The sequence below is a fragment of the Salmo salar genome, chromosome ssa20, assembly GCF_905237065.1.
Source record: "Salmo salar chromosome ssa20, Ssal_v3.1, whole genome shotgun sequence".
In the NCBI taxonomy this organism is placed as follows: domain Eukaryota; kingdom Metazoa; phylum Chordata; class Actinopteri; order Salmoniformes; family Salmonidae; genus Salmo; species Salmo salar.
In genome coordinates this window covers 36746128-36772679 of record NC_059461.1, presented here as the reverse complement: position 1 = coordinate 36772679, position 26552 = coordinate 36746128, and the positions used below count along the sequence as shown (strand labels likewise).

Below are 26552 nucleotides of genomic sequence, written 5' to 3'. Positions count from 1 at the left end.
GTCAAACCTGTGCCAGCTGCTTTCTGAACTGACTTGAAGGAATAACCTGATATGAATTGTGCTAAAGTAGGGACATATTGGGCATTTTGGCATCTTCACAAAGACATTCTTTGCACAAAGAGGAGGGTTTGCGGCGGAGATAAGATGCAGTCAGGCTCAACAGTCACAGTACGGGTAATCAGTCCTCTCCCAATGCCTCTGCTTGGTGGTCTATTCTGATTACATTCATCGACAAATTGCTCTGAAAAGACTGATTTTGGCTAGAGTGGAAGAGAATTGCTTAAATTGTTCTCCTTGTATTCTTCTTTTCTGACGATGTTAACTTGTGAAGAATGAGAAACATTGTCACTCCGCAGAGAATTACAGATTTTCAATATGAACATGGGGAGAATAGTGAATCCAAAGTATTGCCTCTGTATGTGAAAGATCAATTGTTCCTATAGTTAACAGTGACACTTTTTTTGCCTCTTTGAGAAACTATTTTTCCAGGCATCATTTAATTCTAGGACACATAATAGAAGAGTAGTTTGAATTACTTTCCTTTAGCTCAAAATGTTAGCAAAAAGCTTAACATATCTATCAGCGCTGGGTTTTGTTTTGAATATCAGTCATGGTCACCCAGAACACTGCATTGGTTGCTCTTTTTGAAGATTTAGGCTGCATATCAATAAAGCACCTTGTGACAACTGCTGATCTGAAAAAGGCTTAGTTAAATAAATGTATTTGATTGGTTAGTTCCATCAATCAATCTGTCATTCTCTTTGCAGGAGCCACAGGTGACATCCTGCCAGACTCCCTACCGTCAGTCCCAGGTACCCTGCCTCACTTCATGAAGGAGCCAGAAGATGCCTACATCATCAAGAGCAACCCGATCAAGCTGCTCTGTCGGGCTGTGCCCGCCCTGCAGATCTTCTTCAAGTGTAATGGAGAATGGGTGCACCAGAATGAACATGTGTCCCGGGAGTACATGGATCAGAACACTGGTAAGAATCCATAGAGATCCTATAATCCAAGGGTATTCAAATCCTACCCTGGAGGTCTGGACTGGAGTACTGCTGGTTTTCTTTTACCTGATAATTAATTGCACCTATATTGTGTCCAAGGTCTAAATTGGTCCCTGATTAGAGGGGAAGAATGAAAAAAAAGCAGTGGAACTGGCTTCTAGGTCCAGACTTGAATTTGAGGGCTATAATCCCATAGATATGCTATTTTCTGTAGTTCTGTGTAATGTAATATTTACTCTGTGTAAGATGCATCATTTCTATCGCCTCCCAGTCTAACTACTGCATAGTGAGAGGGCATCTGGATTCACTGTGACCATGTGTGGGATCATGGGCTGGCAAACAGCACCGCATATTTGTTTGGGGAAAATAAGTTCTGACATTTTGTGATTTAAGATAATCTTCAACTTGATACAGTAAGGTACATTTAGCTAACATATTGTTACTACAGATACTTTTCAGTCTATAGGCAGTTGTCTTTTTTAAAGTTTCCAAAGACAGTTAAAGTTAAGCAACAATTAGGCTGATATCCGAAAACATTTCATATATTCTTTACTACATAATTCTATCCGTCACCCGAAATCGGAAAAAAAAAACCACTCCAACTTGCCCTCATAATGTCAACAGGTAATTTGTGAAGTTGTGTTGAAGTTATCATGTAGTGTGATATAAAGGAGATGGTATATTCAGCCCAATTAAACCCCATCAGGCTGGTGTCAGAGAGGGACGTGCAGAACAGACTAGGCATGTGTCACAAATGGCACCCTATTTCCTATATAGTGCACTACTTTTGACCAGGGCCCATAGTGCACTATGTAGGGAATAGGGTGCAATTTTGGATGCACCCTATAGAGCAGGTTGTGTTGATTAGAAGCCTTCACTTTAGTTCTGTTTCCTGAAGGGCTTTCTGGGAGAACACAACTGATGTGACACCTCGTCTGGAATGTGCTCTGATTAGTGGCTTCTCAAAAGCGGAAGGAATCTTTCTGGTATTCATGAAGGTCCCTCTGCAGGAAAGCCTGTTTAATTGCTTCTGGGAGTTCATTATTGTGTGATTGCTGTTCTGTGAAATTGTTGTGTGACTGATAATGGGGGAAATGAAAGTCAGAACTTTGATTATTTTTGCTCTGTGTGAGTCAGGAAGTACATGGGAAAAGTATTAGGGAAAAGTTCACTGTTCTGGTTTTATGCTACGTCCAATGGTTGTTAACAAGAGGCGAGCTAATTCATTTATTTCAGAGATCAGAATGGAGCATTATCTAACAACAACGACAACAAGTGAAGTGCCTGATGTTCTGTTTTAAGTGGTAGGTGGGCTGTGAGCCAAAAATACAGTTGAAGTCAGAAGTTTACATACACCTTAGCCAAATACATTTCAACTCAGTTTTTCACAATTCCTGACATTTAATCCTAGTAAAAATGCCCTGTCTTAGGTCAGTTAGGATCACCACTTTATTTTAAGAATGTAAAAAGTCAGAATAATAGTAGAGAGAATGATTTATTTCAGATTGTATTTCTTTCATCACATTCCCAGTGGGTCAGAAGTTCACATACACTCAATTAGTATTTCGTAGCATTGCCTTTAAATTGTTTAACTTGGGTCAAACGTTTCGGGTAGCCTTCCACAAGCTTCCCACAATAAGTTGGGTGAATTTTGTCCCATTCCTCCTGACAGAGCTGGTTTAACTGAGTCAGGTTTGTAGGTCTCCTTGCTCACACACGCTTTCTCAGTTCTGCCCTCAAATGTTCTATAGGATTGAGGTCAGGGCTTTGTGATGGCCACTCCAATACCTTGACTTTGTTGTCCTTAAGCCATTTTGCCACAACTTTGGAAGTATGCTTGGGGTCATTGTTCATTTGGAAGACCCATTTGCAACCAAGCTTTAACTTCCTGACTGATGTCTTGAGATGTTGCTTCAATATATCCACATCCTTTTTTGTCCTCATGATGCCATCAATTTTGTGAAGTGCACCAGTCCCTCCTGCAGCAAAGCACCCCCACAACATGATGCTGCCACCCCCGTGCTTCACGGTTGGGATGGTGTTCTTCGGCTTGCAAGCCTCACCCTTTTTCTCCAAAAATAACAATGGTCATTATGGCCAAACAGTTCTATTTTTGCTTCATCAGACCAGAGGACATTTCTCCAAAAAGTATGATATTTGTCTTCATGTGAGGTTGCAAACCGTAGTCTGGCTTTTTTATGGCGGTTTTGGAGCAGTGGCTTCTTCCTTTCTGAGCGGCCTTTCAGGTTATGTCGATATAGGACTCGTTTTACTGTGGATGTAGATACCTTTGTACCTGTTTCCTCCAGCATCTTCACAAGGTCCTTTGCTGTTGTTCTGGGATTAATTTGCACTCTTCACACCAAAGTACGTTCATCTCTAGGAGACAGAACGCTTCTCCTTCCTGAGCAGTATGACGGCTGCGTGGTCCTATGGTGTTTATACTTGCTTAATATTGTTTGCACAGATGAACGTGGTACCTTCAGGCGTTTGGAAATTGCTCCCAAGGATGAACCAAACTTGTGGAGGTCTACAATTTTTTTCTGAGGTCTTGGCTGATTTCTGTTGATTTTCCTATGATGTCAAGCAAAGAGGCACTAAGTTTGAAGTTAGGCCTTGAAATACATCCACAGGTACACCTTCAATTGACTCAAATTACAGTAAAATATGTCTATCAGAAGCTTCTAAAGCCATGACATCATTTTCTGGAATTTTCCATGTTGTTTAAAGGCACAGTCAACTTAGTGTATGTAAACTTCTGACCCACTGGAATTGTGATACAGTGAATTATAAGTGAAATAATCTGTTTGTAAACAATTGTTGAAAAAATGACTTGTGTCATGCACAAAGTAGATGTCTTAACCGACTTGCCAAAACAATAGTTTGTTAACAAGAAATTTGTGGAGTGGTTGAAAAACGAGTTTTAATGACTCCAGTGTTTGTAAACGTCCGACTTCAACTGTATGTTGCTAAATGAGGAATTATTGTCATCAAATTCAATTATTTCGTTTTTTAAATGGATACCATGATCTCCAAACCAAGCACTGTATTTTAATAATTATATGTAAATTACCAAAAGAATGCAAATGGCACCCATTGCACTGGGATTGGAGGAAAAAGCTTGTTTTAATGAGAGGTTAAATATCTGTATATGTAGAGGGTCTGACAACCTATTGACCAATTAATGTCTGTTAACTCTACAATAAAGTTCCTCGCTAAACCCATGGGGTAATTCGTTGTCATGTTAACAGTACCATAATGGCTCGTATTGCTTATTTCATAAGGTTAGAAACTTGATATTGTCCTTTTAATTTCATAGTGTCAACGTGTTGTTTTCCTACTGTAAAGGAAGGTATGGTCTTTGAACCCTGAGTAGGTCAGGTCTGATGTAGGATTTGAAAGCAGTTTTGTATTCATTAACTCGGTTCATACTTGTTCAGCTCATCTGCATTCTCAAGTGGATAACCGTCTGCTCGTTGAGCTCCCTCCAGACGGAGCCACCGCCTCCCCACATGGTACTTAACCTAACACATTATCTACACTCTCTCACTACGCAATTTCACAGATTCTGATTCAAGAACGCCCAGTGTTAAAAAAGAAAAGTTCATCCTTTTTACCTCGCTCTGCCTTTAAGCTATATCCGGGGAACAATTATTAACTTTTTTACCATCTCCTGCACTTAACCGCCTGCGGTGTTGCCTTGCCTAGGCTGTAAAACCAACGGGTTCTGCATCAGAAGGAGACCCGAGTGGATTTGCAATTAAAAGAGCCTGACTGAGATTGTCCTGTCCTCACCTCACGCCCGGCATGCTGCATAGCCTGCTAGCTTTATATCAGCACTAAACTCATAACTACCATTGATAACAACATGCTCAACATTGCTTTGTCCTGCCTTGGTAATGGACAGCCAAATTGTGTATTGGATTAGGCCAAGCTAATCAAAGCAGCAGATCTATGATGAATTGGATGTTATTGATTAGGACATGGGCCTTCAATGCCACCAAGAGCACCATGATGATAACATCTCTTATTTACCAAACAGGCTGATGAATCACAGCCACAGATAAGAGGCGCTACAATGCCCTTGAGTTAACCAGACTGAGGCACAGGGAGGAGGGAGGAGAGAGGAGAGCTCAGAGGAGGAGAGGAGAGGAGGAGGGGAGAAGGAGTGGAATGGAGAGAGGAGAGAGGAATGGGGGAGTGGAGAGCGGAGAGGGCAGGGGAGGGGTGAGGACAGTGGAGGGGCGAAGCTTAGATTTGGTCACAGACTAAAGACAGCCAGTGAGTTGAAGTAGTAAGCTGAGAATGTACTGTCACTAAGTGCTGCTTATGGAACTTTTCCTTTCTATTAACCTTCCTACCTCTTACGAAAATCAACTTATCGGGCACAATTTGTCCATGATTAAATGTCTATGGTAATATCAGCAGCAGTGAGAATTCAGTTCAGACTGCACTGGTGTTTTAAACCATGGTATGGAGTGTGTTGACTAGAGATAACCACAGACAGCTGTGCTGAGGCCTTTGGGATGAAGCAGGGTATTGTCAACCTGTCAGTAATTGATTTTTTGATAGGGTCAACATGCCTATACATAATTGAACAGCGGAGAGATTACTGGGAAAAGCATGTCACAGTGGCCTCCGATTTACATCGAGAGCTGCAAGCGATAACGTGTTCTTATAGGTTTAAAATGGATAAATGATTGGATTGGCGTGCTCTCTCCATATTTACATGAGCCTTTTGCTTAGTTCCCTATATTAATTCCCTATTTTTGTCAATGGCTTACCACTAAGAGTGGAGAGCATTGTCGTCTTGAAGACCTTACTGCCTCAATGAATTGGGGAAATACGCACCGGGTTCCGTGTCAGGGAAATATTGGTCCCCAGGGTGTTTGTTTGGTGGAAACTGGTCCACTCCCTCCCATAAGTCTGAGACTAGCGAATCATCACTTGTCTCACAGAGTTACTTGTCTCACATATTCCCAAATGACACCCTGCTCAAAAGTAGTGCACTATATAGACAATAGGGTGCTCCCGAGTGGCGCAGCTGTCTAAGGCACTGCATCTCAGTGCAAGAGGTGTCACTACAGTCCCTGGTTTGAATCCAGGCTGTATCACATCCGGCTGTGATTGGGAGTCCCATAGGGCGACGCACGGGTTTGGCTGGGGTAGGCCGTCATTGTAAATAAGAATTTGTTCTTAACTGACTTGCCTAGTTAAATAAAGGTTAAATAAAACATAAAGATTTGGGACACCGTCACAGGCACTTTGTACTGGAAGAGGGAGGGATCTACAAGAAGGACATATCCTCAATACCGATTAGTTAAAGCAGCCTGTGTAGCTATGTATACAAATTCATTACAAATGAAATGCTGAAATGTCTTGAGTCAATAAGTGAACATTTGCTTATCAAGTCACATGATAAGATGCATGGACTCACTCTGTGTGCAATACTAGTGTTTAACATGATTTTTGAATGACTACCTCTTCGCTGTTCTCCGCACATACAATTATCTGTAAGGTCTCTCAGTCGAGAAATTCATTTCAAACAAAGATTAAACCACAAAGACCAGGGAGGTTTTCCAATGCCTCGCAAAGAAGGGCACCTATTGGAGGATGGGTAAAAACAAAAAAGCAACCTTTGAATATCCCTTTGAGCATGGTGAAGTTATTATTAGGCTTTGGATGGTGTATCAATACACCCAGTCACTACAAAGATACAGGCGTCCTTGTCACGTCCTGACCAGCAGAGGGAGCAATTGTATTAGTTTTGGTCAGGACGTGGCAGGTTTTTGTGTGTTAAGTGTTATGTTGGTGATTGGACTCCCAATTGAAGGCAGGTGTGTTGAGTTGCCTTTGATTGGGAGTCCTATATAGTAGTGTGTGTTTTTCTTTGGGGCGGTGGGTAGTTGTTTTTGCACTGCGTTTTGTGAGCCTGCAAAACTGTTCCTGTTGTTGTGAGTACTGGTTATTGTTTTCCCTGTGGATGCTTTGTGTGTTTTTTCATTAAAAGAATATGAGTATCCACATACCCGCTGCGATTTGGTCTATTCAACACGGCTACACCTGTGACAGTCCTTCCTAACTCGGTTGCCGGAGAGGAAGGAAACTGCTCAGCGATTTCACCATGAAGCCAATTGTGACTTTAAAACAGTTAGAGTTTAATGGCTGTGATAGAAGAAAACTGAGGATGGATCAACAACATTGTAGTTACTCCGCAATACTAACCTAAATGACAGAGTGAAAAGAAGGAAGCCTGTACAGAATAAAAATATTCCTGTTTGCAATAAGGTACTGGAGTAAAACTTCAAAACATTTGGAAAATAAATTAACTTTATGTCCTGAATACAAAGTGTTATGTTTGGGGCAAATCCAACACATCAATGAGTATTGTACCTACCACTCTTCATATTTTCAAGTATGGTGGTGGCTGCATCATGTTATAGGTATGCTTGTCATTGGCAAGGATTAGGGAGCTTTTGTTGTTGATAGAAAGAAACGGAATAGAGCTACGCACAGGCAAAATCCTGGAGATAAACCTGGTTCATTCTGCTTTCCAACAGACACTGGGAGATGAATTCACCTTTCAGCAGGACAATAACCTAAAACACAAGGCCAAATCTACACTGACATTGCTTACCAAGATGACATTGAATGTTCCAGAGTGGCCTAGTTAAATTTGACTTAAATTTACTTAAGTTTATGGCAAAACCTTAAAATGGCTGTCTAGCAATGATCTACAACCAACTTTACAGAGCTTTGTTAAAAAAAAAAAGAATTGTTAAAATAATAATGTGCAAATGTTGTACAATCCAGGTCTGCAAAGCTCTTAGAGACTTACCCAGAAAGACACACAGCTGTAATTGCTGTAAAAGGTGATTCATACATGTATTGACTCAGTGGTGTGAGTATTTGTGTAAATTAGATATTTCTGTATTTCATTGCCAATAAATGTTCTTTCTAAAACATGTTTTCACTTTGTCATTATGGGGCATTGTGTGTGATCACATTTTAATTCCGGCTGTAATACAACAAAATGTGGAATAAGTCAAGGGGTATGAATACTTTCTGATGGCACTGTAAGTATTTATGATGTTATGGATGGACTGCTCCTTTGTATTTGTATTTATTAAGTATCCCTGTTAGCTGTTGCCAAGGCAGCAGCTACTCTTCCTAGGGTCCAGCAACATTAAGGCATACAATTTAAAATATTACATGACATTACATTTCATAACACTTTTCACAATAAGTGTGTTCCCTCAGGCCACTACTCTACAATCACATATCTACAATACAACATCCATGTGTATGTCTGTATAGAGTGCATATCTTATCATGTGTGTGGCTGTGCCTGTGTGTGTCTCTTAACAGTCCCCTCTGTTCCATAAGATATATTTGCATCAGTTTTCTTTTACCGATTCTACTGCTTGTATCAGTTACCTGATGTGGAATAGAGTTCTATGATGCTGTTAAGATCTATGCTTCCCACTACGATCTTTTTTGTTTTTAATTAAGCTAGAAACCTTAGTTGCTACATTAATTATTTTACTTATACATTAATTATACCCATTGATTCTTGAAGAATATAACTTATTAACTGTCATACCGCCATCAAAACCCTAAATATAACCTTGTTTTACTCCAATGTTTGTAAACAATGTAAATCTAAACAAACACTTTATGGCCTGCACATGGTTAAAACTATAATTTTGATATCATGGATGGTCAGTCCTTGCATCCATAGTTCTGTCTATGAATGGTTACATTTTACCAAAACAGAGGCAGGGTGTCTGCTTTGTTATTGTTTAAATTAAAGATTCTAGCTTTAACCTAGTTTAAATCTCCTTCCTTATCAGGTGTAAATAGTCGATATGCTGAAGGGAATCACACACAAATGGGCCCCATATAGACCCATATATTCCATTAGGATTCAATGCCCACGGATTGGAGAAAAATCACTGACCTTTCTTGTTGAGTCTGTGCATAGTGAATGCTATCGTTGGTGAGCAGTGAACAGACAAAGTCGTTGCTGTCTCCTACATAGATTGGAGGCACATGGAGAGTGGCAGGTCCTGGCTGGCCTGGGCACTATGGGGGAAGAGAGGCCTGAGAATAGCAGATAAACAACCCCGGTGGTCACACAGACACACACACCTGCCAGGAAACCCGGCTGTGTCTAATTCCCTGACCATGTTACCTTCCCTCTGTCCTTGTTCACTTCCCTTCATGGAACTCACTGAGACAACTGGTTTGGTGTAAGCAATAGCTCGGCTAGCACCTGGTTTTACACCATATTAGTTTCACATAATATCCAGTCTTGTCAGATCAGTGAAAGAGTGTAAATGAGGGCAGATGGAAGGGAGCAAATTTCTTGAATGAGACACAGGAGAGTCCAGGGGAACAACAGCATACAGGCAGCAAACAGGCAGCATACACGCTGCAAACATTCAGTGACACTATGCTTCCCCCTCAGCAGGGGCCTTAGCCTCACCACACACTCAACCCTCCTATATCATGAATGCTTTTGCCACTCTGTAATGTCCACTAAAGCGAGGATTAATGTTATCTTTGTCCCATGGTTCCTTCGTGACTCCGTTAATGGGGTTGTTAACTGAATGTGCCCAGACAATACAATTCACCTCACACACATACTGTACCTGTATATCAAAGGCTCCTTAGAGGGGGGAAATACATTTTATTTGGTCTTACCTCAGGTTTCAGCTAGTCCGGTGCCGATGGGTTGTGTTGTAAATGTCAACTTTTTTTATCACAGAAAAAGGAGCTTTACCTTTTTTGTTTGGATTACTATTCTGTTTTGACTTCCATGTCAGGCAAGACTGGGTGTATTGGGGTCTGTGTTATATGGAGAGGTCTGAAATTATTGACACCCTTGATAAAGATGAGCAAAAATGACTGTATAAAATAAATAATTCAAATACTGAGATATATTGTAATTAAAATAGTGCGCTATCCACTACTGACGTGCATGGTCAGAGTTCTATTTTCATGTCATTTGGACCAAAGCACCGGTTCCAATCCAAGTGCCAACTCAAACTTCATTCGTTTGTTGGACGATTTGAAAATAGAGCTCTTCACCACACACACCTATGAAACCCTTCTTCCATCGCCAACAGACAACAGTATGACATTGCGTATCGCTTTCCTTATCTACGCACAGATGGAGACAAAACCCAATATGCAAACTTCTCTTCCAATATTTCCTGTATGGGTGGGTGAGGTTTTAGTTATCTTTCCCCTGTTGCAGTACAATGCCTTTTTTTATAGGTTTACTTACTAATTATTTCTGCTTATAATGCCGTTAGTGGGCTGTGTTTATTTTTCCAGACTTTTGATTTCATTTAAATGGGATATTATTTTGTTGAAGATGTATAGAAGAGACTTGGCTCTGTCAGTGTAGTTGGCTGTATTATTAAAGAGTTAAACAGTGAACATTGGGCCTATTTGATGTAGCAGACAAAGGCCTCGTCTGGATATACTGTAGCTGCCTCTCTCTGCAGCGGATAATAAAAGTGGTGCATTGTCAAGTAAATATGTCCCCAAATGCAGGTGAACATTCTGTAATTAAATATTTTGTCTAGTAGATATGTTCGTTAGTGTGTGTTCGTGTCTGTGGGCTGAGAATAAAGGGTATATGATTTCGTAATAGATGTTCTGTATTAATTATGCGATAAGTGCCTGTCATTGTTTTAGATGGGCCTTTTTTAGAGCAGTACCTGCCTTTTATGATCATCATTTATTTGTGGTGACATGACTGTGCTAATGCTGTTTCTCTCCTCAGCTGAGAGGTGTTTTGTCCTTAATTGCACTCAGTGTTCACATGTACCATAGCTGCCTTGGTAGACTGGGATACTCACTTGCACGCACCTCACACATCCACCCACCCACCTACACACACACAATCAACCCCACTGCAGTAAGTCAGAACTCCTTAAAGTGCAAGTGAATGCAAAAAATATAGACTCTGTGGTATTGATATTACTAAAACGTTTATTCAAGTGCCAAAATGAAATAAAAAGTCTAAGTAAGATCATTTGGGTCATAAAGTCAGTATATTCTAAAACAGAGTTTTGTGAGATTTGTTTAACAGGTCGCCATGACTTAAATGAGGGTTAGGTTTTGATTCAAATCCTGCCCACACGGGACCACTGCCTGGCACAGTCTAATCATGGCGGGCAGTAATCAAATCATCCTGATCACAGCTGCCCGGTGTGCTGCAGTGAAAGCTATCCAATTGCTCACCAGAATCAACCTACAACCCGCCCATTTATTTAGAGACAGTCTGGAGCGCCTTAGAAAACAATAGATACAAGACATTGTCGCAAATGTTATGTTGAAAGAATAAGAGTTTTTTTCTAAACGGCTTGGTTTTTCTCCAACTAAAACATCCTCACGCTGGTAAGCTAACCTTGGCATGACACACACAACTTTCATTCAAAGATGGCTACATTTAGAAAGCAGGAAATGCATTACGAGCGAAGCATGGGATTCCCTGACCAATCACGTTCACACTGTCAAGAGGGACAAAAAAACATTACTGCCTGGATACGATATAGAAAACATAACACACCCATATCAAGCCACACCCCCAAGACACATCTAGTTCTTGTTAATGAGCCACCGGAAAAGCGCAGGTGGAATCGGTAAGTCGAGCCCCTCTTTAATGTGGCAGATATTGATGAAGGTTCAAATGATTGCGGTAAGATATGGTCAAATACATCACCATACTTCTCTCTCATTTGTGTGATCAACACTTATTGAAAGCAACAAGATTTCCACACACCCATTTTTAAAGCCAACCCTCCCTTGTGAACAACTTGAGCAGGAAACAGAAAGCCTGGTGTTGACAGGGGCCAGTAACGGGCTCTGAGGGTGGGAGGATGTGTTAAAAGGGAATGCTCATTGGAGACACGCTAGCACACTGTGCAGGTGAAGTAGTGATGGCTAGTGCACTCCAGAGGACCTTTGACTTTGTACTACCCACCACCAAAGAGCCTTCCAGGGGATTCTGGAAGGGAAGTGTAGCTCAGGGCTTCTTTCCAACTGCACCGCAGGGAGACCCAGGGAAGACCCAGACCTGCAGGAGAGTAGGAGGCAGGCATTGATGGGAATTGTAGTGGTTTGAAACACTACAGATAATTGTCTATGTAGAACATATTATGAAGAATAATCAGGTTTGAGCCAATGCAAGCCATGTGCCAGTATAGAGATATATCCTTGTTCCAAATCTCACCTGTTTTTTCACGATGATCCAAGCCCTCTGAAATTGAAGTGGGATCCAGCCTCTTCCTATGCCATTCCTGTTGTCCAACTCAATAAGCTGAGCCATGGCAAGGCAACAGAGCAAGGCCAAAGGGAGAGCAGATTAGCCTTGCTTTGTCCCATCCAACTAGGCTCACACCACCCTAACCTCCATTCTCATTTAAAAAAAAGCCAATAGCCATGGCTTAAGTCTCTCTCTCTCTCTCTCTCTCTCTCTCTCTCTCTCTCTCTCTCTCTCTGAATAATTCTGCCTTTTGGATGGCTTAGTCACTGGGAGAGCCACTTGGATAAAGAATAAAGCAGTGGGGTGGAAGGAATCAGAGGTTTAGTTTAATAAGTCCTGTCAATGGTGTTCCGCCTGTAAACAAATAGGGGTGACAGATGACAGAGTGTCGAAACTCGGGTCTGTCTCTCAGGCACACCACCTGTCCCGGACGGTTAGTCCTCAAGGAAATGTGCCCCTCAGAGAGACGCCAGAGAGTGCAGGACCTGCCAGCTTCTATTAGCATATTGCTCACAGTGTTTCTTTTTTGGGGGGGATTATGTGCAGTCATTAGTCATGATTTTCTCTCCTGTCTCTTCACCCCCACTCTGTCAATTGCCATATCTCTGCAGGGGAATTATGAATTATGTTTGTCTCACTAAGTGAAGTGCTGGTTGGCTGTAGTGGATTTTTTTGTTCATCTCCAGAGTGGCATGCTCCACGTGTTCCAGTAGAATTCAAATTTGTTTGGAGGATAGCAGGGGACCGAGTTCCAACAACATTTTTGCTGTAAAATCTGTTTGGAGACTAACAGGCAGCTGAGGTTGTTTGTTAACATCATCCATTAACGACTTTCCTCACAGCCTCAACATAATGTAGGCTAGCTGATTTAGTTCTGAGTGGCATGATTGTTCCTATACATACAGCGGACCTTTAAATATGTATCTTGTTCTGTATCTTCAAGCAACAGCATTAATCTAGGGACATGTTCCTGCTGCTATTCAGTGTGGTGTTTAATTATTATGTATTCAAAAGTCTGAAATGCAGTACATGGTGTGCTGGTGTGACTGCCAACGAGCATGTTAGATTAGGCTGCATTTATTGTTGTGTGCAGGAGAGGAAACCCAGAGGAGAGGACAGGGTGCTGAGAGACTAGGGTTATGTCCCAAATGGCACCCTATTGCCTAGTGCACTGTATAGTTCACCAGGTAATAGCCCATACCGCTCTCGTCAAAAGTAGTGCACTGTGTAGGAAATAGGGCGCCATTTGGCACGCAGCCTAGATTGGTATTTTTCTGTCCCAAGCCTCACACGTTACATCTTTTCACTAATCCTGTGTTTGGGAGGGCTGCAGGCTATGGAGGCTCTGAAAAGGAGGAAAGAAAACACATGACAGGTCCCTAAGCCCATGGCTCAGATTAAAAATGGAAGCCTTTATCAATACAGAACTATATAACAGGTCTGCAAAGATTTCAGCTGGGGAGGTTTATGTTGCGACACTAAGAGGATTTCATAGGGAGACTCCATTGGTACGGACATGCTTTAATGTGCTTGTTCTAAAAATGTGCTGGGTTTGAATTGTGCTTGCTATGCTTGTGTAACTACGGTTCATGCCAGGGGTACTCAACTCTTACCCTACGAGGTCCGGAGCCTGCTGGTTTTCTGTTCTACCTGATAATAAATTGAAACCACCTGGTGTTCCAGGTCTAATGCGGTCCCTGATTAGAGGTGAACAATGAAAAAATGCAGTGGAACAAGCTTGGAGGTCCAGTTGAGTTTGAGGGGTTAATACTCTGTGTTATTGTGTCAGGGTAACCTTTATTTATTTACCCCTTTTTTTGTGATATCCAATTGGTAGTTACAGTCTTGTCCAATCACTGCAACTGCTGTACGGACTCTGGAGAAGCAAAGGTCGAGAGCCATGCGTCCTCTGAAACACAACCCTACTAAGCTGCACTGCTTCTTGACACACTGCTCGCTTAACCCGGAAGCCAATCGCACCAATGTGTCGGAGGAAACACCGTCTAACTGGCGTCCGAGTCAGTGTGCATGCGCACCGGCCCGCCACAGGAGTTGCTAGAGCGCGATGGTATAAGGACACCCGGCCGGCCAAACCCTCCCCTAACTCGGACTATGCTGGGCCAATTGTGTGCCGCCTCATGGGTCTCCCGGTCGCAGCCCGCTGCGACACAGCCCGGGATCGGACCCGGATCTGTAGTGACGCCTCTAGCACTGTGACGCAGTGCCTTAGATCACTGCACTACTCAGGAGGCTGTCATTGTAACTGCTACATCAGAGTTTTCCAACTCCAGTCCTCCAGTACCCCCAACAGTACATATTTGTGTTGTGGCCCCAGACAAACACACCCAAATCTAATTGTCAACTAATCATCAAACCCTTGACAAGTTGAATTGGGTATTTTTGTCCGGGACTACAACAAAAAGTTGCGGGTAGAGGACCGTAGTTGGGAAACACTGCTGTACATATTGTATTCTTTTTGAAGCAGTTCTGATGTGAAGCTTTTAGTGGGGATGATGATGCTCAAGCCGAGGGTCTCCCAACCCTCTCCTCAGGGAACACCTGATTAACTGGCACACCTGATTTAATTAGTCAACTTATCCACAAGCCTTTGACTAATTTAATCAGGTGTGCCAGTTTAGGTTAAAAACAAAAATATAAAATGTGTTGGGGGGGCAGAGGAGAAGGTTGGGAAACCCTGCTCTAACCACACTATTTTACCACACTATTGATTAGAACTACCAGACAGCTATGTGTATAGTAAATATTTTATCCAGTCCCATCCCACTCTCCCTTAAAGATCTCTCAACAACAGTTAGGACACTCTAAGCACTCTAAGGATTCCAAGGACTGAGTGCCAGAGGTCCTGTACATGTTCTCGGTACATTGTTTCTTTCTCCAAAGAACATTTGATCCAGAAAGTAACATCACTTACTGGCTGTTTCTTTATTTTAAAAAAAAAACACTTGATGCAGACAGTAACATCACTTACTAGCTGTTTCTTTCTGCAAAGAACATTTGAACCAGACAGTAAAATCACTTACTGGCTGTTTCATTATTTAATAACACTTGATCCAGACAGTAAAACTACTTACTGGTTGTTTCTTTATTTAAATAACAGTCGATCCAGACAGTAACATCACTTACTGGCTGTTTCTTTCCCCCATGCAGGGCTGAAGGTGCGTGAGGTGTTGATCAACGTGTCCCGTCAACAGGTGGAGGACTTCCACGGCCCAGAGGACTACTGGTGTCTATGTGTGGCCTGGAGCCACCTAGGCACCTCCAAGAGCCGCAAGGCCACGGTCCACATCGCATGTGAGTAGCCTACTACAGTATTGTATCACCCATAGTAGTTTTTCCCAATACTATTCCTGTGGACCCAAAGGGGTGCACATTTTGTTTTTTGTTCTAGCACTTTATTCTTGATTCAACTAACCAACTCATCAAGCCTTTAGTTTAATCAGGTGGGTTAGTGCTAGAGAAAAAACTAAAATGTGCACCCTTTTTGGTCCCCAGGACCAGGATTAGGAAACTGACCCATAGAACTTACCTGGTAAAATAAGGGTTCAATTAAAAAAAATAATGACCTGAAATGATATTCAGGTCAGTTATGCCATTGTGGGTGGACTGGTGTCATTGAGTGTCCCCGTGAGTTTACCAGTCAAATTTCCATGGTCAGAGACCGAGTTTCTATGTCCGTTCCACTCATTGTATTTATAAAGCACCTCAGTCTCACATTATGGCTAGTGGCCAAAACTGCACTGCAGGATTGGATGGATAGAAAAGCCGACGTGCAACTTAGCAAAAAAATTATCCCCCATGACATATACTTTTAAGTTTAATGGGCATATTATGTATGAATATGTACTCATCAGCCAGTACAGTCTATCCTCCAAATAACCTTGGCAACCTGCAGACAGATGGAGCTGGGGAGGCAGAAAGGAAATGAGACCACCTCCTGGTTCATTCAGACTTGTTCCTCACTCCCAAGGTTGATGTCGTGTCCAAACTAAGGGCAGGGTAAGGCAGGGAGAGTCAGTGGCAAGTGGTGTTAGTGATGGGGAGATTGAGGGCAGGCTGGGCATGGGGTGGACTGACAGCAGGGTGTTATCTCCCCACACAGACCTGAGGAAGAACTTTGAGCAGGACCCCCAGGGGAAGGAAGTTCCAATCAAAGGGATGATTGTGCTGCACTGCCGCCCCCCAGAGGGAGTGCCAGCAGCAGAGGTAAGACCCCAGCTTCCCAGCTCTTAACAGTTATGACCCCTCCAACAGGGTGGGAGCCTCTCTGTGCAGGGAAACAGCTTACCTTACACTCCAGGCTGTTGAGAGGCTCTAGAATAGAGCGTTTCAACTCTTATGCAGCAAGGGGAAAACTGTCTGCTTTGAACACATATTTATTCCCGACTGTGTTGTGTCAGCGGTAGGCATACACTACACACTGTGATTTTTTTTATGATGACAGTGTTATTGGATGCACTGTTCAAAATTAATGTGCATACAGTATTATTTAAATGCAGTGTCTAGAGTTAATCAGTATGAACTATAGCTCTGTGGTGCATGTGTGGGTTTGAGTGGATTTTGGCTGTGGGTAACCTGTGAGTTATGAATTATTCAGCGTGAAGAGGATGGTGGGGTGATGCCAGCCTGGTTTGCGTACCAAATCGCACCCTATTCCTCATGTAGTGCACTACTTTCAATCAGAGCCCTATGGGCCCTGGTCAAACCCCAAATGGAATATGGTTCCATTTGGGATGCAGTGTCAGGCGGCTCAAGGAAGCAGGAGGGGTGAAGTCAAGCGCAGGAGACACAAGTCCGTGAACACACGTTTAATAAGTATCCACACTTGTCCAAAACAGGTAGGGCAGGGCGACAATACAAAATGCCCATAAACAGCCCGAACACAGTGGAGGGACGCAGCCCAAAACACTGCATAAAACACACTGGCAGAGGAAAAACACCTGTTCCCCAGACTAAAGTCCTGACGCAAAATAATCACACACAAAAAACAAACCTACACAGAAAGACTAAATAACCCCCCCACTAATGAACTAATACAAAACAGGTGTGTACCTAACCTAGACCTAACCAACAGAAAATGAAACAGAGGATCGGTGGCAGCTAGTAGGCCGGCGACGACGACCGCCGAGTGCCGCCCCGGCGAGGAGGGGCACCACCTTCCGTCGATGTGGTGACAGTACACCCCAGACGCGCGGCTCCCGCAGCGCGCCGACGCCGGCCTCGAGGACGCCCCGGAGTGCGAGGCGCAGGGCGATCCGGATGGAGGCTGTGGAACTCCCGTATCAGCAATGGGTCCAAGATGTCCTCCACCGGTACCCAGCACCTCTCCTCCGGACCGTACCCCTCCCAGTCCACGAGGTACTGTTGGCCCCTCACCCGGCGCCTGGAGTCCAAGATGGACCGGACTGTGTACGCCAGGGCCCCCCCGATGTCCAGGGGGGGTGGAAGGACCTCCTGCACCTCGGTGTCCTGCAGTGGACCAGCTACCACCGGCCTGAGGAGAGACACATGAAACGAGGGGTTAATACGTTAATAATAAGGACTCTGTAACCTGTAACACACCTCGTTTATTCTCCTCAGGACTTTTAATGGCCCCACAAACCGCGGACCCAGTTTCCGGCAGGCAGGTGGAGGGGCAGGTTCCGGGATGAGAGCCAGACTCTCTCCCCTGGGGTAAACACGGGGGCTTCACTGCGGCGGCGGTCAGCGCTCTCCTTTTGTCATCCCCTGGCCCGTTCCAGGGAATCCTGAATGGCGTTCCAGGTCTCCTTAGAGCGCTGGACCCAGTCCTCCACCGCAGGGGCCTCCGTCTGGCTCTGATGCCAGGGCACCAGGACCGGCTGGTAACCCAACACACACTGAAAAGGCAACAGGTTGGTAGAGGAGTGGCGAAGAGAGTTCTGAGCCATCTCGGCCCATGGCACGAACTTCGCCCACTCCCCTGGCCGGTCCCTGCAGTAGGACCGCAGAAACCTGCCCACATCCTGATTAATCCTCTCTACCTGCCCATTACTCTCGGGGTGAAAACCTGAGGTCAAACTGACTGAAACCCCCAGTCGCTCCATAAACGCCCGCCACACCCGGGACATGAACTGGGGGCCTCGATCAGAGACGATGTCCTTAGGCACCCCGTAGTGCCGGAAGACGTGGGTGAATAGAGCCTCCGCGGTCTGCAGGGCCGTAGGAAGACCAGGTAAGGGGAGCAGACGGCAGGACTTAGAGAACCGATCCACAATAACCAGGATCGTGGTGTTCCCCTGAGACGGCGGGAGGTCGGTGAGGAAATCCAACAACAGGGGGGACCATGGTCGCTGTGGAATGGGGAGGGGCTGTAATTTCTCTCTAGGCATGTGCCTAGGAGCCTTACACTGGGCACACACCGAACAGGAGTAGACATAGCGCCTCACGTCCTTCACCAAGGTGGGCCACCAGTATTTCCCGCTAAGACCACGCACCGTCCACTCAATCCCTGGGTGACCCGAGGAGGGTAGCGTGTGCGCCCACCGGATCAACCGATCGTGGACACCGAGCGGGACGTACTTACAACCCACGGGACCTTGAGGGGGAGTAGGTTCTGCCTGTAATGCCCGCTCGATATCCGCCTCCACCTCCCAGACCACCGGTGCCACCAGGCAGGAGGCTGGAAGTATGGGAGTGGGATCGGTGGACCGTTCCTCGTCGTCATGGAGACGAGACAGTGCGTCAGCCCTAGTGTTCCGGGAACCTGGGATGTACGAAATCGTAAACTGAAATCTCGTAAAGAACATAGCCCACTTGGCTTGACGAGGGTTCTGTCTCCTCGCCGCCCGGATGTACTCCAGATTACGGTGGTCGGTCCAGATGAGAAAAGGGTGACGCGACCCCCTCAAGCCAATGTCTCTACACCTTCAGGGCTCTTACCACAGCCAGCAACTCCCTGTCCCCCACATCATAGTTACGCTCCGCCGGACTCAGCTTCTTAGAGAAGAAAGCACAGGGGCAAAGCTTCGGGGGCGTGCCCGAGCACTGTGATAGCACGGCTCCTACCCCAGCCTCGGACGCGTCCACCTCCACTATGAATGGCAAAGAGGGATCCGGATGCGCCAGCACTGGAGCATCGGTAAACAGAGCCTTCAGGCGACTAAAACCCCTGTCCGCCTCCGCCGACCACCGCAACCGCACCGGCCCCCCTTCATCAGTGAGGTAATGGGAGCCGCCACCTGCCCAAAGCCCCGGATAAACCTCCGGTAGTAATTGGCAAACACCAAGAACCGCTGCACCTCCTTCACAGTGGTGGGAGTCGGGCGAATTACCCACGGCCGAAATGCGGTCACATTCCATCACCACCCCGGATGTGGAAATGCGATACCCCAGAAAAGAGATGGCTGGTTTGGAGAACTCACATTTCCAGCCTTGACGTATAGGTCATACTCCAACAGTCGCTCAAGGACTTTACGCACCAGAGACACATACGCGCCGTGTGTGGTGGAGTAGATCAGAATGTCGTCGATGTACACCACCACACCCTGACCGAGCACGTCCCGGAGAATCTCGTCCACAAAGATTGGAAGACGGCGGGAGCATTCTTTAACCCATACGGCATAACGAGGTACTCATAATGGCCAGATGTGGTACTAAATGCAGTTTTCCACTCGTCCCCCTCTCGGAGCATCATGGTCACCTAATAATCCCCAGTTTCCAATTGGCGCATTCATCCCCCTCCTCTCCCCTGTAACTATTCCCCAGGTCGTTGCTGCAAATGAGAACGTGTTCTCAGTCAACTTACCTGGTAAAATAACGGATAAAATTTGGATGGCTGAATGTATCCCTGCCTCAAGGACTCAGTGACGAATGTCTCCATAGCCACTGTCTCCTCCTGAGACAGGGGATACACGTGACTCCGGGGAAGTGCAGCGTCCACCTGGAGGTGTATCGCACAGTCTCCTTGTCGATGAGGTGGTAATTGAGTCGCCTTCGTTTTACTGAAGGCGATAGCCAAATCGGCATACTCTGAGGGAATGTGCACGGTAGAGACTTGGTCTGGACTATCCACCGTAGTCGCACCGATGAAAACCCCTATGCATCTGCCCGAGCACTCCTTCGACCACCCCTTAAGAGCCCTCTGTCTCCACGAAATGTTAGGGTTGTGAGTGGCTAGCCAGGGGATCCCTAGTACCACCGGAAACGCTGGGGAATCAATGAGAAAGAGACTGATACTCTCCTCATGACCCCCCCCCCCCGCATTACCATGACCAGTGGCATAGTGACCTCCCTGACCAGCCCTGACCCTAGTGGTCGACTGTCTAAGGCGTGCACGGGGAAGGGTTGTTTCCACCTGAACCAGGGGAATCCCTAACTTAGTGGTGACCCCACGGTCCATAAAACTCCCCGCCGCACCTGAATCGACTAGCGCCTTAAGCCGGGAGTGAGGGGAAAACTCAGGAAAGGAAACTAACGCATGCATGTGACTGACAGGGGGCTCTGGGTGAGGCTGGTGCTGACTCACCTGAGATGTCGAAGGAGTGCTCTGCCTGCCCTCTGGACTCCCAGGCGAGCTCCTCCAGCACCGGTCGACAGTGTGCCCTCTACGACCACAGTGGGTGCAGGAGAGGGCTCCCCCCCCCCAGTCTTCCTGGCTGCAGCCCCCCCTATCTCCATAGGCGTTGGAGCAGGAGGGCTGGGAGGTGGAATGAGCAGGGCCCGGTTCGGACGCCCGTGGGCGGCCAGCAGGTTGTCCAGTCGGATGGACAGGTCAATAAGCTGGTCCAGGGTGATGGTTGTGTCCCGACAAGCTAACTCCCGGCGGACGTCCTCCCTTAGGCTTCAACGGTAGTGATCTATAAGGGCCCTCTCATTCCACCCCGCTCCAGTGGCCAGGGTCCGGAACTATAAAGCAAAGTCCTGCGCGCTCCTTGTCTCCTGTCTCAGGTGAAACAGTCGCTCACCCGCCGCTTTACCCTCCAGGGGATGATCGAACACTGCACGGAAGTGGCGGGTGAACTCCGGGTAGTGGTCCCTGGCTGAGTCCGGACTGTCCCAAACGGCATTGGCCCATTCCAGGGCTCTACCCGTGAGACACGAGACGAGGACGCTGACACTCTCCTCTCCCGAGGGAGGGGGATGGACGGTCGCCAGGTATAACTCCAGCTGGAGTAGGATACCCTTACACCCAGCGGCCGTCCCATTGTACTCCCTCGGGGGCGCGAGTTTAACCCAGCTGGTACTGGGTGCTGTCGGCGCTGGTAGAGGTACAGGCTGTTGAGCAGCCGCGTTAGTGGGGGCGGGAGCGCTTCGGTCCCAGCTCTCCAGGCGCGCCAACACCTGGTCCATGGCGGTGCCCAGCCGGTGGAGGATGGCGGAGTGTTGGGCAACCCTTTCCTCCATGGACGGGGTTGGTGCTGAGGCTCCTGCTGACTCCATCAGTTAGGTGTGTGATTCTGTCAGGCGGCTCAAGGAAGCAGGAGGGGTGAAGTCAAGCGCAGGAGACACAAGTCCATGAACACACGTTTAATAAGTATCCACACTTGTCCAAAACAGGTAGGGCAGGGCGACAATACAAAATGCCCATAAACAGCCTGAACACAGTGTAGGGACGCAGCCCAAAACAGGAAAAACACCTGTTCCCCAGACTAAAGTCCTGACGCAAAATAATCACACACAAAAAACAAATCTACACAAAGACTAAATAACCCCCCAACTAATGAACTAATACAAAACAGGTGTGTACCTAACCTAGACCTAACCAACAGAAAATGAAACAGAGGATCGGTGGCAGCTAGTTGGCCGAGCGCCGCCCGGGCGAGGAGGGGCACCACCTTCCGTCGATGTTGTGACATGCAGACTAAGCTGAGAAGAGCCCAGAATCTCTTCTCCAGTCCTTTGTCAACATAAATGAGCCCAGCCAGAAGTGAAAACTGTATAACACAGAGCAGGCGTTCACAGCCCAGACCATTCCATTGTACAGTACCCACCTCTTCATGAAATATTGAGATTGCAAGTGTAGTGTGAGGTTTTTGGGAGCCTTTTTTCGGCAGGCTGGCTGACTATGGGATGGATGCTGCTCCCGCTCCTGCTCACTCCACTCCCAGCTGTAATAGAATGTGAGTTGGTATCTTTGATGCACTGTAAACATCCCTCTGGAGGAACGTGTTCAGAAACTCCTTCAGTCAGCAATGATGTCGAGGCGAACTAATAAGTCGCTCAGAATTGGATACATTTTGCATCATTGTGGCTGAGACCGCTTATATAAGCCTGTGCCTGGCACTTTGGGAGAGGCTGGGATTGTCTCCTAGCTCGGCTCTCTGGAACATTACTTGCATAAGGGAAATGTGACACTGGAGTTACTGCTCTGCTCTCAACTTGGCTCTCCATCTCACTTCTCTCTACAAATTGTTTCAGGCACACATTTTCAAGTGAGGCAAATAAGTGAGTTGCTTTGAAAACACACTGCATTTTGGCATTTTATTCTCATTCAAATCAGATATCTATGGACATTGCAAATGTGCTGAAGCAAAGAGCAAGCCAATACTCTTAATTTTACATTTAAGACTAAGTTTCAGAGGTCGTTTTTAATTTTCACTTCATAAGGGGTTTCATTAAAATATAAATCCAACTTCAATCATTGAGGTAACCAAGCACATTAGGAATAGAAGGAGAAGTATAAAATTATATATTCCTATCCACCCCAAGAATAATAATACAGCCTACTCATACCACTTTTATTTTGTTTGATCTGCCATCTGTTGGAATTATTTTTAGCATTTTAGCACCGCAGCAGAGGTTAGCGAAGTTAACAAAGTCAAAAATGTGTGAGAGAATAATTGACTGTGGTTTCCTATTTTTTCATCATAACACATTTACTCTTGTATTAAAGAAGTAATGAATATTTGAATGAGGAGTGTGAATATGGTTTAGATGTATAACATTTCAAATCATTCTGACTGGAGCCAACATCAGATAACCTTGAATAATGAACCCATTCTAGGATCATCTGAAAGGAAAGTGAAATGAACAGCCAAACTCTAAACCACCACACTTAATTTATGTAAATAAAAGAAAATATCTTAATGTGAAATGAAACGCATTGAACAGTCTCAGAAATGGGAACCCAGACCATGACACAAAATACTGAACAATTTCAGGGCCGCGTCCCAAATGGCACCCTATTCCCTAGTGGTACTACTTTTGACCAGGGCCCATGGTGCACTACATAAGGTATCATCTGGGATGCACAAGATAATAATTCCAAGTGTTTCAAATGTAATTATTCATAAATGGAGAAAAAAATCACATTTTAAATCACAGAGAAAAGAACACTGGCGTGCTGCTGTGTGATTATTTGTACGACATGCTACCTCCATTACTGCTTTTGACTAATTTAGCCAATTGAAGTGAAAAGGAACAAAAGGCACTAAAACAGCTTGTTAAACTCTTAGTGCATTTCCATTGTGGCAAACAAGAAATATATTACATTCGACATGTAATTGCCTTCCTTTCTTGTTAGTTTCTTCCAAAATACACAGACTTTACTATTGCCATCAAAGTAATTGTAAATGGGTGATACTATTGATTCACTGTAACTAATTTCAGTGAATATGCTACATTTTGCTACAAAACCATTCCACATTCAACCTTATGTGCTCGCTTCGAGGCAAGCAACACTGAACCATGCATGAGAGCACCAGCTGTTCCCGCCCACTTTGATCTTGCTCTCCGATGTCTAAATGACTATCGCCCCGTAGCACTCACATCTGTAGACATGAAATGCTTTGAAATGCTGGCCATGGCACACATCAACATCATCCCAGACACCCTGAAACCACTACAATTCACATACCGCCCTAACAGATCCACAGATGACGCAATCTCTATTGCATTCCACACAGCCTTCTCCCACCTGAACAAGAGGAACACCTATGTGAGAGTGCTGTTCATTGATTACAGCTCAGTGTTCAACAACATAGCGCCCTCCAAGCTCATCACTAAACTCAGGACCCTGGGAATAAACACCTCCCTCTGCAACTGGATCTTGGACTACCAAAACATTTCTGCAGTATTGAAGGTCCCAAGAACACAGCGGCCTCCATCATTCTTAAATGGAAGAAGTTTGCAACCACAAAGACTTCCTAGAGGTTGCCGCCTGGCTAAACTGAACAATCGGGGTTGAAGGGCTTTGGTCAGGGAGGTGACCAAGAACCCTCTGACAGAGCTCCAGAGTTCCTCTGTGGTGATGGGAGAACCTTACAGAAGAACAATCATTTTTGCAGCACTCCACCAATCAGGCCTTTATGGTGGAGTAGCCAGACGGAAGCCACTCCTCAATAAAAGGCACATGACAACCCACTTGGAGTTTGCCAAAAGGCACCTAAAGACTCGCAGACCATGAGAAACAAGATTGTCTGGTCTGATGAAACCAAGATTGAACTCTTTGCTCTGAATGCCAAGTAGCACGTCTGGAGGAAACCTGGCACCATCCCTACTGTGAAGCATGGTGGTGGCAGCATCATGCTGTGGAGATGTTTTTCAGAGGCAGGGACTGGGAGACTAGTCAGGATCGAGGGAAAGATGAACAGAGCAAAGTACAGAGAGATCCTTGATGAAAACCTGCTCCAGAGCACTCAGGACATCAGACTGGGCCAAAGTTCACCTTCCAACAGGACAACGATCCTAAGCACACAGCTAATACAACGTAGGAGTGGCTTCAGGACAAGCCTCTGAATGTCCTTTAGAGGCCCAGCCAGAGCCCGGACTTGAACACTATCGAACATCTCTGGAGAGACATTAAAATAGCTGTGCAGTGACGCTCTCCATCCAACCTGACAACGCTTTAGTGGATCCGTAGAGAAGAATGGGAGAAACACCCAAAATACACAGGTGTGCCAATTTTGTACCCAAGAAGACTTGAGGCTGTTATCACTGCCAAAGATGCTTCAGCAAAGTACTGAGTAAAGGCTCTGAATACTTATGTAAATGTGATATTCCCATTTTTTATTTTTAATACATTTGTAAAACTGTCTAAAAAACTATTTTTGCTTTACGTTAAAGCCTTATTTTAGAATAAGGCTGTAACGTAACAAAATGTGGAAAATGTCAAGAGATCTGAAAACTTTCCGAATGCACTGTATATACACTACATTACTAAAAGTATGTGGACACCTGCTCGTTGAACATCTAATTCCAAATTCATCGGCATTAATCTGGAGTTGGTCTTCTCTTTGCTGCTATAACAGCCTCCACTGTTCTGGGAAGGCTTTCCACTAGACTTTGGAACATTGCTGCGGGGACTTGCTGCCATTCAGCCACAAGCATTAGTGAAGTCGGCACTGATGTTGGGCGATTAGGCCTGGCTCACAGTCGCCGTTTCAAATCATCCCAAAGGAGTTCAATGGGATTGAGGTCCGGGCTCTGTGCAGGCCAGTCAAGTTCTTCCACACCAATCTAAACAAACCATTTCTGTGTTGACCTCTCTTTGTGCATGGGGGCATTGTCATGCTGAAACAGGAAAGGGCCTTTGACGAACTGACTTCTTGATAAGGTGGCATCCTACGACGATCCCACATTGAAAGTCACTGAGCTTTTCAGTAAAGCCATTCTACTGCCAATTGTCTATGGAGATTGCATGCCTGTGTGCTCGATTTTTATACACCTGTCAGCAACGGGTGTGGCTGAAATAGCCGAATTCACTAACTTGAAGGGGTGTCCACATACTTTTGTGTGTATAAATGTATGTATGTATGTATGTATGTATGTATGTATGTGTGTGTGTGTGTGTGTGTGTGTGTGTGTGTGTGTTTTGTGTGTGTGTGTGTGTTATATAGTGGCCATATCTACCTCAATTACCAAGTTATCGTTACTCATTGTGTATTTATTCCTTGTGTTATGATTTTTCTATTCTGTCAACAACAACAAAAATCTCTCTGCATTTTTGGGAAGGGCCCGTAAGTAAGCATCTCACCTGTTGTTTACGAAGGATGTGACAAATACAATTTGATTTGATTATTTGATTTTATTATGTGCCCTCATGCTTCTTTCCAATTCCCTAGCTCTGCTCCCTCTGTTAATTCCGCACAGGTCAGAGCAAGCTCTCCAAGAGAAAATTATGAGTTTCGTTATTAAGCCAAGCAATTACGTTCCCCAGTGTGGTCGGGCAGTGCAGTAAAGAGCTCAATTTTCTTTCCTAAGATAAGACAGATCTGGGTGGAATAGTATTGTGGTGCTGCCACGTTGCTCAGGGGAGGAGAGGCAGCATTTGTGAAGCAACAGGAAGGTGG

The 26552-nt window shown here is 45.2% G+C and overlaps 1 protein-coding gene across 4 annotated transcripts in view; it reads left to right on the top strand.

Moving 5' to 3' along the window:
- Positions 1 to 26552, top strand: part of LOC106580525 (netrin receptor UNC5D) — a 209788-nt gene that overhangs the window by 121204 nt on the left and 62032 nt on the right. For all 4 annotated transcript variants that reach the window (XM_014161696.2, XM_014161694.2, XM_014161693.2 and 1 more), the window contains exons 2-4: positions 768 to 983; positions 15454 to 15597; positions 16406 to 16509. In XM_014161696.2, coding sequence (XP_014017171.2) covers positions 768 to 983; positions 15454 to 15597; positions 16406 to 16509 — 464 coding nt within the window. The remainder of the gene's footprint in view (positions 1 to 767; positions 984 to 15453; positions 15598 to 16405; positions 16510 to 26552) is intronic.